The sequence below is a fragment of the Tenrec ecaudatus genome, chromosome 15, assembly GCF_050624435.1.
Source record: "Tenrec ecaudatus isolate mTenEca1 chromosome 15, mTenEca1.hap1, whole genome shotgun sequence".
NCBI classification, from domain to species: domain Eukaryota; kingdom Metazoa; phylum Chordata; class Mammalia; order Afrosoricida; family Tenrecidae; genus Tenrec; species Tenrec ecaudatus.
Window position 1 is genome coordinate 96,259,464 of NC_134544.1, and position 12,671 is coordinate 96,272,134.

The 12,671-nt window shown below is 41.9% G+C and overlaps 1 protein-coding gene across 1 annotated transcript; it reads right to left on the bottom strand.

The window, feature by feature from the left end:
- Nucleotides 1-9,927: 9,927 nt before the first annotated feature.
- On the bottom strand, nucleotides 9,928-12,407 carry LOC142427737 (uncharacterized). Its single transcript, XM_075532882.1, is given in 2 exon segments — nucleotides 9,928-11,117; nucleotides 11,119-12,407. Coding segments are annotated over 2 exon segments (1,521 nt in total). The 5' UTR covers nucleotides 12,369-12,407; the 3' UTR covers nucleotides 9,928-10,846.
- Between the last annotated feature and the right edge of the window lie 264 nt (nucleotides 12,408-12,671).

A 12,671-nucleotide genomic window follows, 5' to 3' on the forward strand; every position in this document is an offset into this window, starting at 1 on the left:
ACCCTTTGTGCTTGATTTGGTTTTTAATATTTTCTGTGGGGTTTTTTTTTCCAGGTACAGGTTTATTGCTATGGTGTTTTGTCATTGTTGGTAATTTTTTTGACTCCTGGTTAGGTCTTTTTCTGTATTTTGAAATTTTTAAACCCCAGGATGGGTGAATCTACAGAGACAATAATTAGAATTAGGGTTCTGGGGGCTATGGCAGGGGATGTGGCAGGTAAAGGGAAGTTAACATAAAGGATTTCAAGAAGGAAGACAATGTTTTGAAACGGATTGTGGTAGTGACTGTACAACACTGCTTAATAGGACTGAATTATAGAATAGTATGATGTCTGAAATAGATCATCATAAAGTGTTTTTAAGACAATATTAAAGACTCTTAGTTGATAAACAAATGTTTCAGAACATTTTTATTTTGAACATATTTAAAAATTACTTTTATATAGCACAGTTGCACATTCAAAAGGGAGTCTAAAATTGATTATCTAATACATATGTGTCAATTTCTCAATGAAGGAAAAAGATTTCTGGCGGCTGAAACAACACTAAGGAGCAATCTCTTCGGTCCTAGAGGGTCACTGTGAGTGTGGGTTCACTTGGTGCCAGTGGGTTATGGAAATTGTGTCTCCAATTTGTATCTTATTTTGATTGCATTTCTCCAGTAGTTTGTTTTCTGTGTGTTCTGTATTTTGTTTAACAGTATTTAATATTATTATCAGGAATTGTTCTATTTTTCCATTATCTTGGTCTCCACATAATTTTCTTCATGGTATTCTTATTTTAATTATGCCCTTTCATCTGTGACATCACTTATGATATCATTTATAATATTTTTATTAAGATGTTAATGGTTTATATTGTTTATTTTATAGTTTATTTACTCAATCCTGTCATGGAGAATTTTACAATCGCCCCACATCAATTTTAGAGCATCGTCCCCTGCCCCGCCATAGGTAAATTGCCTCTAAGATGATTTATGCAATCACAATCTGTCCTAGTGCTCCCACCCTCTCCCATCTTCATTAGTTTCCCTCCCGATCTCCCCCTACCTATTCCTATAGACCCTTATAGACATTATTATCAACATGCATCCGCTCTACCTGTACTTCACTGCTGGATGACCCAACAAAAACAAACAAAAATTCGCTAAGGTGGTAAGGGTAAAAACATAATAGTATAAAGACAAACATACAAACAATGTGCAAGAAGGAAAAGACCACCAAAAATATTCAAAAAGCCAGGGAAGAGGTTTCTGTCATAGAACCAGTAAGAAATGCTTGCGCCCAGAACAAATTGAAGTCTCGTCGGTTTGGTGGTCCCCTGGCCAAGTGTTGAATTCAACCTTGCATAATCAGGATGACCATGGTCTCTGACAGTAAGGTTGATGGAGACTCTTGCCTGTGACTAGAGCCATCTGCCAGTGGCTCAGTCTGACCAGATGCTCTGCAGATGGGTGTGGGGCTCTCACCATCCCCATAGGCCTCCACAAATTGGGTGTTCACAATGTGTGCTCTGATGCTCTTCTCCTCACTGTACTGCTGTTTTGTAATTGCCATCTTTGGGTCACACGAGCTGCTGTGCTTTCTCAGTGTGGAGTTAGCAGACTCCTTGCTTAGATGGCTGCTTGTTTGAATACAAGCTTTTAAGACCGCAGACAGTGTTCTGATTGATAGTCAGGCACCTTCTGGTTTCTTCACCACTTTGCTGTAGCACCCTTATATCAAGTGATCATTTCATTAAGCTGAGGATCAAGCAGGGCCATGATGTAAGAACTGATTGTTCTTAAATTGAGGATAGGATTTAGTGCAAGCTCCAAACCCATTCCTTGATCTATTCCTTTATTTCCTTTTATTGGATAAAATTAAAATGATTTAACTTGGGAACCACTGTATAGGTCTCATTGTTCCATAGTTCAATTCTGTCGAAACTAATTGTGGAATTGCTTGCATACTTATAACATGTTTTCCAAATGATAGGGTTCCTTCCTAGACTTCTGGAAATCATCTCCCTTTTGTCTCCTCCACCCTTCAAGCACCCTAAACCCTTGTTATACTTTCTTTCCCTGTGGGCTCAACATCCCTAGGTTTCATTTTCTGAAAAATAATAAAACAAATTACACTGCTTCAAGACGGTGAGCCCCAATGGCGGCACACCTCTGAGAGACAGGCTAATGTAGATGAGTATAAGCAGACTGCAATAGGACAGCCACACAGGGTTGCCAGGATAATACAGGTCTTAACACAGCACACTCGCTGTACCAAGACTTGTTTGTTTGACAACCAATAGTACACAGCTCTTGGTGCAGGTCTTTTCTTCAACCCGACACCATGTGTTTTCCTGCTTAAATCCTCAGGTTACAGTGAGTCTGGGGTAGAATCCAATTCCCCCAGTGGAGTTCCCATTTGGGGATCTCACAGATGCAGCTCTGCAGCATGACTTGTACTCTGAGAGTCAGGATTCAGTTTCCCACTGTTCTGTGACATCTGGCCTAGCTTCCCAGGTAACCCCAGAGTCCTAGGTCAGCTCTGCTCTCCCAGTGCAAGACATGAACTACCCTCCCTACCTGTTGATCCCAAGAGCACCTGCAGTCCCTCCTTCCCCCAGTTGGCTGTCAGCTCTCCTTTCCCACACCCCAACAGACACGCACTTATGTTCACCCAAAATTGACTGTTCCATCCCCACTCTCCAGAGCTGCCCACCCCTACCATCACTAAGCCTCAACCCTTTGAGAGGGCCACCACCCTCTCCAGGGGACCTCACCCCAGATCCATATTGCTACCACTCAGCATCCTGCCCCCTTTCCCGCCACCAATGGATCCCAGCTATAAGGTCAGGAAGTGCCCTCTGGCCAAATGACCTCCACTGTACTTACCTTGAACAGGATTTGTGGTTCATGGCACCGGTCCAGCTCTTTCCCAGGTGATCTAGTTCCCAGCCAGAAGACCTGATGGCCAGTAAACTTGAGCTTGTGCCCATTCTGCTACCTTTTCCAAGTGCAGTGGACTTAGATAGCATTTGTCCTTTTGTGCTTGACTAACTTCACTCAGCATGTCTTCCAGATTCCACCACGACTTGAGGTGTTTCATTGCTGCTTTTTAGGGATTCTATTTATTTGTGTGTATGTATCAGAGTGTTTTAAAAAATGTATCTACTCTTCTCTTGATGGGAATTTATTTGTTTCCAGCGTCGTGCTATTGTGAACTGTGCTGCAATGATCATGGGGGAACACATGTCTGTTCGTCATCTCTTTCTTATTTCTTTGGGGTATATGCCCAGTAATGGTATTGGTGGGTCATATGGTAGTTCAATTTCCATCTGTTTTATGTATCGCCATATCTCCTTCCACAGTGGCTGTACATATTTACATGCCTACTAGCAGTGTACAAGAGTCCCTATCCCACCAGGCCCTCTCCACCCTTTATTGTTCTCAGTTATGTTTTGTTTTGAAATTGGGATACAGTACTGGGCTTTAGTTGGTATCACATTGTTGTTTTGATTTCCAGTTCCTGGATGACTAAAGACCTGGAACATTTCCACATGTGTTTATTAGCCATTTAACTGTCATCTTGTGTGAATTGTCTGTTCAGGTCTTTTACCCATTTTATCAAAAGTTTGTTTTTTCCTTGCTATAAGCTTGTAACATTCTGTGGATCTTAGTAATTAGTCTTTTATCTGATGTGTCATTAGATGGAAAATATCATTTTCCAGTCTGTGGGCTCTCTTTTTACTCTTTTATTAAATAAACTTTTGATTTACACAAGTGTTTTCTTTTTCATAGGTCCCATTGATCTATTTTACCTTCTATGGAGTATGTTTCTTTTGTTAATTCTGCCAGCCCATGTATTCCCTGAACTAGGCCTCCTAGCAATGTCCTAATTTTCTCACTAATGATCCTGCTAGCTCAGGATTTTACATATAGGTCTTTAATCCACCTCGAGTTTATTTTCGTGCATGGAATAAGATATCCAGGTGGATATCCAAATTCTTCTGCAGGTGGATATCCAGATTTTCCAGCACCATTTATTGAGGAGGGCACCTGCTTCCTATTTAATGTCTTTTGGGTTATTGTAAAAATCAATTGTATGTGGATATTTTTATTGTTGATTTTCTGTCCTGATTCATTGGCCTGAGAATATTGGTCTTTAAAAAAAAGTTTATATGCTGTTGAATTCCATTGGCCAGGACTTTGTTGAGGATTTTAGCATCTATATTCATGAGATACCGGTCTGCATTTACAGAGGTTATTGTGGTTTGGGGCAAGGGAGGAGTATAATCAATCTACTAGAGTCCCTTATGGACTCTGTGAATTATTCTTAGAAGAGTGCACTTTTATTGTGCTTATAACAGTGGTTTCCTATACAGCTCAGAATTATCCGCTGTTTATGCATTTTCCTGGGGTGTAAGTTTTCTAGTACAGTGGATGGCCCAAGGAAGAGGAGTGTACATTCAGAAGTGGATCAGGCTAGAGTCTGGGCACCAGTTCTGAAAGGTACCAGGCCTGTGCAGGAAAACTGCCGGGAAACCTGGAAATGCCAGGTCCTATTTCTACTAGCAGGGTGAGGAGCTTTGTGATTCCTTTCTCAAATCAAAATAGAAACACCTCCACCGACACCTAGCCCCGCTCCTGGAAGATTCCAAGCACTCCTGTTTCCCGAGTGCTGAGACTCTCCACGTGGCCTGGTCAAATCATCTGCAGGAGGGAGCTGGGCGTAGCTAGGGATTATCACCAGTGGGAGCTCTCCTCCCTCTGCGGACCTTGTGGTTCAGCATCAAGCCTCCAGTTGTCTCTGCAGGCTTCTGTGGGATGCTCCTGAAGTATCAACTGCTCGGTCGGGAGTTGCCACAGCACCTGTAAGGGAAGCAAAGCACAGGAAGGTGCTGTGAACTGGGACGGCATGATTGAGAGCACAGCTGTGCTCTCTGTGGGTAAACCAATTTAAAGCACACCCGGTATTATATCCCGGTCTCCCAACCCAGCTACCACCCACAAATTTGGCGATCCCACAGCAGTAAGTTGTTCACAGGGGCGATCAAACACTTGGTTTTCCTTTTAAGCATATTTTTTCACTTGCTGTGCTTCAATTTAAAGGTAGATTTATAAAAATAGCCTTATTCTTCCTTCCAACAGTATTCCCCTCTATTGTAGTGTAAGGTCAACTTAACAGCATAATTCTGTTAAACCATTGTCTGTGGTCGCCAACAAAAGCAGTTTACCCACAGACATTGCATGCAACAGAACTTTGCACACACAGAGATGGAGCCGGCTCATCATCAGGAGTGGGTCCCACTCCCCACAGCCAGCGGTCTCACTCTGCTGCCAGTGCAGGGATGGTGGTTTGTAAGTATCCCTCGCTTGTGCTGCTAAAAGAACAGTGTTCCCTCCTCACCGGCAAAGATGACAAAATAGGGCTGTGCTATGAGGCAGAATCTACTGGAAGGCAGGGAGTTCGTTTTCTCGGTGTCTTGTGTATTTCTTGTAATATGTTTAACAATCAGTTTGGGGATGTTAGCATGTGATAAGCCAAAGGTAGAAAGGGCAGGCTGTAGGACCTAAAGAGTATTTTTGAACACAGAAGCCCTGGAAAGGCAGTTATCCAGCAAGGTCACCACACCCCAGTAGCCAGACTGTCACAATTGATCTGAAACACATCTGGCTCAGTCCTGGACTCCAGGGAAGGACAGAAGACTAAATTCGGACTGCCTTCTTCCTCAACTCCCAATTCCTATTCTGGTTCATCTCAGATGTATTTTGCAACTGGGGGTAATACTCTTGAGTTTTGTTATGTGTTTTTCTGTTTAACAGTACAAACCCAGAATTGATAAATGTATAGAGGCAGCAAGACAAACAAGGGTTTCTTGGAGGTACAGTGGGGCAGTGGGTGGGGTAAAAGGGAGCCGATATTAAAGAGTTCAAGAAAGAAGAGGATGTTTTCATACTGATTGTGGTAGCAATAATAAAATACTGCTTGATGTGATTGAACTGTGGAATGATATGGTATCTGTGTTACTCTGGGTAGACTAGAGAAACAAATTCATAGACACTTGTGTCATTGAGAAATAGCTTTATATACAAGAGCAATCAAATATTGAGAAAACATCCCAGACCAGTCCAGATCAAGTCCTTAAGTCCAATCTTAGACCATATGCCCGATAGCTATTTTTAAAGTCTTCTTCAGACTCACAAAACACATGCAATGATGCCAAACGTAAGAAGAGCACAGGCCAGTGGGTGGGAAGTCTTCCGGATCCGGTTGCATTGTAAGCATCTCAGCGCTGGCATGGGTCCAGCATGGCGTGGTTTCTCCAGCTCAGGGCACTAGCATAGTTGCATGTGTCTTGTCAGCTGCAATGTCTCCCAGGGAGTGAACAGAGAGAGACAGAGACAGAGAGACTCCTACATCCAAGGAGGAATAAAGGAGTTCCCAGAATCCTCAGGAGAAGGCCATGCCAACAGAGGTCACACTGGCTATGATCTGAGTGACTGGCTAGACTCTACCCCTTCACTCTTAATCCTGTCAAATTGACAAATGATTATATGACTACCACAGCTAACTATAAACTGGTTTGGGCAAAAATGAACAATAAAATAAAATGATAAACAGACTATTTCATTATGAATTTTTTTGGTAAATTCAGTTACTGGCTTATATCATAATCCCTTTTCCTGTTCAATATTTTAAACAGTATTTGATATGTTGTACTGGCAAGGATTTCCATCAGTTTCCAGCTATGTGTGCAAAATTTTCTGTCATACATTGGAACATATTTTTCTCATGAAACATGCAACAAAATACTATTTGCAACATTCTTCTCAGGTGTAGTTCAGTGGCATTAGATTATTGTTTTCAACAATTACCAACATCTGCAAAATTTCCCATCAAACATAACAGAAAACCACCCCCAAAATAATTCTGGCTAGAAACTTTCCTCTTAACATCGAATAATTAATTAAAAGTTCCTGTTTCAATTATTTTGAATAGAAGCCTGATTTAAATACTTACCCATTCCTCTGTAAGGAATGCAGCCTAAACCCTGTCGAATAACTTTGTCTTTGAGCCAGATTTTTTATACCAGTACTTTATTGTGGCACATATCTCAATATCAAAATCTTTATAGCTATGTCTGTATATCATACTTCCTTTCACTGTATCCAACTCAGTGTTTGCAACTTGTAGCACTCTCTACCTCTAAAGCTTTTCACACTGAGGGACCAGAGATAAAAAATAACCTCAGGGAGAAAGTTGACTTGCAGGGGTGCTAAGAACCCACAGGAGCCTGGATAAAGACTGCAGTTAGAACTGCTGTGCTGACTTCTGTGGTAGCTCCACTGCCATGTTTGGAAATCTGCAGAGACAACTCCAGGTCACACTCCTGACCAACAGTCTGAATGCTTATGACCAGAGAAAATGTTACTGTGTGGCCCACAGAAGTTGGAAGGCAGTGTAAGCCCAGGAAACACCTCTCCTGTATGTGATGGGTTGCTGTCAGCAGGGGGCTCAGAATACCCATCACCCACATAGGGTACTAAGCCATGGGAAGAAAAATGACCTTCTTATGATTTCTGTGGGTTCCTGTAACCCCACAAATAACCTTGTTGTTAGGAAACCTTTTTATTCCAATATTAAAAACATAATATGACAAAGTATCTTTTACCCCTTCCCAAATATTCTGAAATGTTATGGGGACAAAGAGTTTTAGGGATGACATATACTTGATTCCCTACATGGTCAGAGGTATGAAACGATTCAGGTAGGCCTAGTCTTGATTCCATTGCATGGTAAGGATAGAGATCGTATTTAATTTCACCAGATCATCTGTGTACTTCTGATGGTAATGGATGTAAAGCTACATTAAACTTAAAATCTGCACAGCTGTCCGCATGATTGGTAGAGTGAAGACCTCAGAGAGAGGGCTGTGTTCTCCCAAGGACTCCACCAGCATTGCTTTTCTAGTGTGAGTCCCAGAGGCAGGGGCCCCATTCAGCCCTTTCCACCTTTACATACCATGCACCTCCCACACGCAAATGCCTGACACGAACCCAAAGGAAACCACAGCACGCATGGACTTAAAATTTATATTCCTTCTCACCCGGAGAGCATTTTCTGGGTGTCACGAATCTTATCCACATGAACATGAAGCATGTGTGGGTTTTCCTCTTCCTGGCAACTCCGGGAGGTGAGTGGTTCAGGGAGTCAGACATGAAGTCTGGGAGTGCAGCATTCGAGCACATGACTCACTGTTTCTCTCTATCCCCAGCTGTACAGGCCCAGGTGCAGCTACAAGAGTCAGGCCCTGGACTAGCGAGGCCCTCACAGACCCTATCTCTCACTTGTGCTGTCTCTAGATTCTCTTTAACCAGCTATCATGTGACCTGGGTCCACCAGGTTCCAGGAAAGGGTCTGGAGTGGATTGGGATAATATGGGAGAATGGGGGCACAAAGTATAATCCAGATCTCCAGTACTGAGTCACCATCACCAGGGACACCACCCAGAACCATGTTTATTTAAAACTGAGCTCTGTGAATCCTGAGGGCACAGCCATGTATTACCGTGCAAGATACCCAGTGATGGGAAGTCAGTGTGAGCACAAACACAAACTCAGTTTCAGCAGAGACAAGGGAATGAAGGCAGTGAGGCTTTCCTCTCAGAAGCTGTGGTTTCCCCACCTTGTCAGCACTTCTTCAGGGACCACCGTGCATGGACTCTAGGGAACCTTCATGCATCTGACCATGCCTTCTTTTCATTGGAATGAGGTTTGTATATCGTTCACCAGGCAGATTTCAGAGCACTATGTATTGCTCAGACCTCAGTTTACAATTTAGATACAACCTACTGCCATTTGTTGTCAAACTTAGAAATATTTAATACAGTTAAAAAATGATCATGTTGTCTCAAATTTTGTCTACATCCTCAGATGTATCTTGAATTTTTTCATTCTAATGAATACTCACTAGTGCACATTGTGCGATAATTTCCTCTTAGAACACCCTAGAAAATATTGTCTATGCCAATACTGTTGTTAGGAAACAAATAATTATTAACAAATTCTCAAAAAATGAATTCAAAAGAAAAAGAAGTACAAAGTGAGGTAAGGGTCTTGCTTCATTTTTCTGCAGGTAGATATCCATCTTTTCTGGTACCATTTATTAAAGATGGCATCTGCTTCCCATTTAATATTTTTTGGGACCTTATCAAAGATCAGTTGCTTGTATGCTGATGTTTTTACTTCTGGGTTTTCGGCTCTTTTCCATTGTTCTGAATATCTGTCATTATGCCAGTACCTCTGTTTTGACTACAGTGGCTGTAAAGTATGTGTAAAGTTAAGGTAGAGCAAGCCCTCCGAATAGCCTGATTTAAATACTTCCCCTTTCCTCTGTAAAGAATGCAGCCTAATCCCTGTGGAACATCTTTACTGTCTTTGAGCCAGATTTTTTTTACCAGTATTTTACTGTGGCATATATCTCAATATCAAAATCTATATAAATGCCTATATCTGTAGATTATACTTCCTTGAGCTTGTGCCCTTTCTGAAACTTTTTCCAAGTGCAGTGGACTTAGTGGTTAAAATCCTAATGTAGTTGACTGACACACTGAGGGAAACCAAGGAGGGTATTTGCAAAGTCACTATATAGCCAGAGCTTTCCTTCTGCGTGAGATCACTGGTATGTGATGTCACATGACTACCTGTGGAGAGTTTCCCATCTTGACTGAATTGAAGGCTTTTAAATTTTGTAGATTTATGTCAAGAAAACTTAGAAACACAGGTAAAAGTTTGTTACCCACACTCATTACAGCTACATGATAACTATCCTACAAGAAAGCATTAATGAGACACGGGCTCTTCATTTTTAAAAAAAAACTTTTTTATGATTTCAAACTTTACAGAGTAAATTTGTATTCCATTGAATTCATACATTGATTGCAATTCTCAAGACATACCAGCATTCTTCCCACTTCAGCCCTCCTTGTGTTTTTATATTAGTCCTCCTTCTTTCCTATTCCTTCTTGCTTTCAAAAGTTCTGATCCATAAGCAAAAGCTCTCCTTTTGATTTAGTATGGTTGATTTTTCTAAGGAGTGCATACCTCTCAGATGTAATTTTTCCCCTCTGAGCCTGTATATTGTTGGGCTGAAACCTGAGTCAGAGGAGTGAGTACAGTTCCAAGAGTGAAGAGTCACTAGAGGCCATAATCTGGGGATTCAAAGTCTACATCAGACCAGTAAGCCTGATCTATTTTATGATTTTGGTTTGTTCCACTTTCTTCTCCCACTCGAATCAGGACCCTCTTTTGTGATCCCTTTAGAGTAATTAGCAGTAGAAGCTGGGCACCATCTAGTTCTTCTTGTCTCAGGGTTGTGGTGGTTGATGGTCCATTCATCCTCAGGATGAATTGTCCCACACACCTTCTATTTTCTTTATTTTTAATTTATTGTACTTCTGTGCTGTCACCTGGGGGAGGGGGAGGTAACAAAGAGAATGCAAGTGTGGCAGGCACAACTGGCAAGTAGGTGGGCACTCTACTGGTTGGAACATCTGTGATCCAGAAATAGGTTCAGCTCTCTTTCAGGCACTGAAAGCTGGAAGAGCATACACTCTGCGGAAGTCTGGAAGGTCATTTGCCCCCAAAATGGTGGGCCATGTCAGTAGAGGGACAGCAACACAGAACATGGGTACCCATATGGTAAGTCCCAACTGTCCTTTCCCACACTTGGCCCAGGCCAAACTCCAGCACCTCTTCATTTGTTTTGAAAGCGTTGTTAAACTAACTCCAATGAAAGGTTTCTTGTTGAAAATTTCTCATGTTTAACAAGATCTGACATCCAATATAAGATGTTCCACATTTAATTCATGCAAAGGGCTTCTTTCCTGTGTGAAATCTCTGATGTGCTGTAAAGCATTGCGTCTGGCTGAAAGCTTTACCACACTCACCACATACATAGGGTTTTTCTCCTGTGAATTTGTAGATGAATTTGAGATTTCCTTTAAGAATGAAGCTTTTGCCACATTCACTACATATATGGGGTTTCCCTCCAGTATGAGTTCGCTGATGAACAGTGAGAGAAGTCTTCTGGATAAAGCCTTTGCCACACTCACCATATACATAGGGGTTTTCTCCTGTGAATTTGTAGATGAGTTTTGAGATTTCCCTTACAAATGAAGCTTTTGCCACATTCACTACATTTATGTGGCTTCTCTCCAGTATGAGTTCGCTGATGAACAGTGAGAGAAGTCTTCTGGATAAAGGCTTTTCCACAGTCACCACATACATGGGGTTTCTCTCCAGTATGAGTTCGCTGATGAACAGTGAGAGCAGTCTTCGTGATAAAGGCTTTTCCACATTCATCACACACATGGGGTTTCTCTCCAGTATGAGTTCGCTGATGAACAGTGAGATCGTTCTTCATTAAAAAGGCTTTGCCACATTCACCACATACATGGGGTTTCTCTCCAGTATGAGTTCGCTGATGAACAGTGAGAGCATGCTTCCTGATAAAGGCTTTTCCACATTCACCACATACATGGGGTTTCTCCCCAGTATGAGTTCGCTGATGAACAGTGAGAGCACACTTCCGAATAAAGGCTTTTCCACATTCACCACATACATGGGGTTTCTCTCCAGTATGAGTTTGCTGATGAACAGTGAGAGAAGCCTTCTGGATAAAGCCTTTGCCACATTCACCACATACATGGGGTTTCTCTCCAGTATGAGTTCGCTGATGAACAGTGAGACCATCCTTCCTGAGAAAGGTTTTTCCACATTGACCACATACAAAGGATTTCTCTCCAGTATGAGTTCGCTGATGAACAGTAAGTTTACTCTTCCTGATAAAAGCTTTTCCACATTCAACACATACATGGGGTTTCTCTCCAGTATGAGTTTGCTGATGAACAATGAGAGCACACTTCCGAATAAAGGCTTTTCCACATTCACCACATACATAGGGTTTCTCTCCAGTATGAGTTCGCTGATGAACAGTGAGAGAAGTCTTCTGGATAAAGCCTTTTCCACATTCACCACATACATGGAGTTTCTCTCCAGTATGAGTTCGCTGATGACCAGTGAGAACATCCTTCCTGAGAAAGGCTTTTCCACATTCACCACATACATGGGATTTCTCACCAGTGTGAGTTCGCTGATGAACGGCAAGCTTATTCTTCCTGATAAAAGCTTTTCCACATTCACCACATATGTGGGGTTTTTCTCCAGTATGAGTTCGCTGGTGATCAGTGAGAGCAGTCTTCCTGATAGAGACTTTTCCACATTCACCACATATGTGGGGTTTCTCTCCAGTATGAGTTTGCTGATGAGCATTGAGATCACTCTTCCTGGTGAAGCCTTTCCCACATTCACTGCATATATAGGACATTCCTGCCACATGAGAATCCTGATGTCCCTTGAGGTATGACCCACTTTTGAAAATTTTCCCACATTGCAAACATTTATATAGCTTTTGTCTTTCATGACTTTTTTGATAATGTTCATTGAGTTTGAACACTTTCTTGAATTTTTGCCCACACTGACTGCATTCATAGGTCTTACCTAGTATATCAATAATCTGGTGCTCATAGAGCGCAGAGTCCTCGATGAAGGTTGTTCCACATTTATTACCTGTGTGTGGTTTATCAATTTCATCAGACTCCTGATGTTGAATGCATTGTGACTTCATGAG